The sequence below is a fragment of the Octopus bimaculoides genome, chromosome 27 (assembly GCF_001194135.2).
Source record: "Octopus bimaculoides isolate UCB-OBI-ISO-001 chromosome 27, ASM119413v2, whole genome shotgun sequence".
Classification (NCBI taxonomy): Eukaryota; Metazoa; Mollusca; class Cephalopoda; order Octopoda; family Octopodidae; genus Octopus; species Octopus bimaculoides.
The window spans coordinates 10639763-10640930 of NC_069007.1; the positions used below are offsets into that span (position 1 = coordinate 10639763).

Here is a 1168-nt window from a genome sequence, read left to right on the forward strand (position 1 = left end):
ATATATATATATAATTTTTATTCTTGTACTTGTTTCAGTCATTTGACTACGTCCATACTGGAGCAACACCTTAAGGGGTTTTAGTCGAACAAATCGATCCCAAGACTTATTCTTTGTAAGCCTTGTAGAAACAATTATCACTGCTAAAACTATTAGGGCTTTATCCATTTGTAGCTCATTTAACGAACCCAGAATATTGTTACAGAAGACACCAACTAATTTCCATCTGAAATGAAAAACGAATTATTCATTATTCTAATTTATATTTGTCTTGCAGGAAAGATCATGACAATGGCCCAATGGACAAGGCAGTTTGTTACAAATCATGAAGAATACAAGAACGATTCTGTTGTCAGTGAGAGAATCGCTTATGATTTTATTATGGAATGTGAAAAGATTGTCAACAGTGAAGGACGATTTCCAGAAGCTTTTATCAGGAGTTAAAGAAACATTCCAACTTTATTGCATGTTTAATTAACTATGAGTTACAGAGAATGTAGCCTACATACTAATTTACATTATACTAACTAAACAGAATATACATATATATATATACTTTCTGACGTGACTCTATCTATCTTTCTATTTTTGTATCTTTTTCCCCCTCTCGTTCTTCCTTCTGTTACTACTATATCTCTCTCTTCCTCCCTGTCTCTCGTTGCTCACCTATTTTCTACTTCCTCCCCTTTTTTCTCCCTCTACCACTCTTTCTCCTTACCCCTCGCTGGTCACATGTGTCCAGCTTTACTTCCTTTCTTCCTTGGCTATCACCAAGCACGTACACGAACTATTCTTCATCCCTCTTCATTCCAGTTCGTTGCTTCACAGAGTTAAATATACACATATTTGTCCACGTCTGGCTGTATAGCCTTTTCTGTTTATTCTACTGTTTCGTTTTCCTGTCTTGTTTTCTGTCCGCCACTACATTCCTCCATGGTACAAATTTAATTTGTGATCCGTGGGAAGAGCCATTTTAACGATGCGTCCTGCCCTAACTCTTCGAAATGCCAGTGTTAGAATGGTGGCAGCTGATGAAGGAAATGTTCTCTATGTGGCCTGAGTGTTTTCTGTACTTGTTTATCATTTTGTCTACGTTTTGTTTGCAATGTCCTGTACCCAGATATGCATCTATATACACAGGTAGATGTAAGTATGTACATACATGTAC

At 36.7% G+C, this 1168-nt stretch overlaps 1 protein-coding gene across 1 annotated transcript in view; it reads left to right on the top strand.

The window, feature by feature from the left end:
- LOC106880052 (glutamate--cysteine ligase catalytic subunit) overlaps positions 1–1162 on the top strand; it is a 31341-nt gene extending 30179 nt beyond the window's left edge. Inside the window, exon 17 of the mRNA XM_052977138.1 lies at positions 278–1162. Within this exon, the coding sequence (XP_052833098.1) occupies positions 278–444 (167 nt within the window). The 3' untranslated portion in view covers positions 445–1162. The remainder of the gene's footprint in view (positions 1–277) is intronic.
- The last annotated feature ends 6 nt before the right edge of the window (positions 1163–1168 follow it).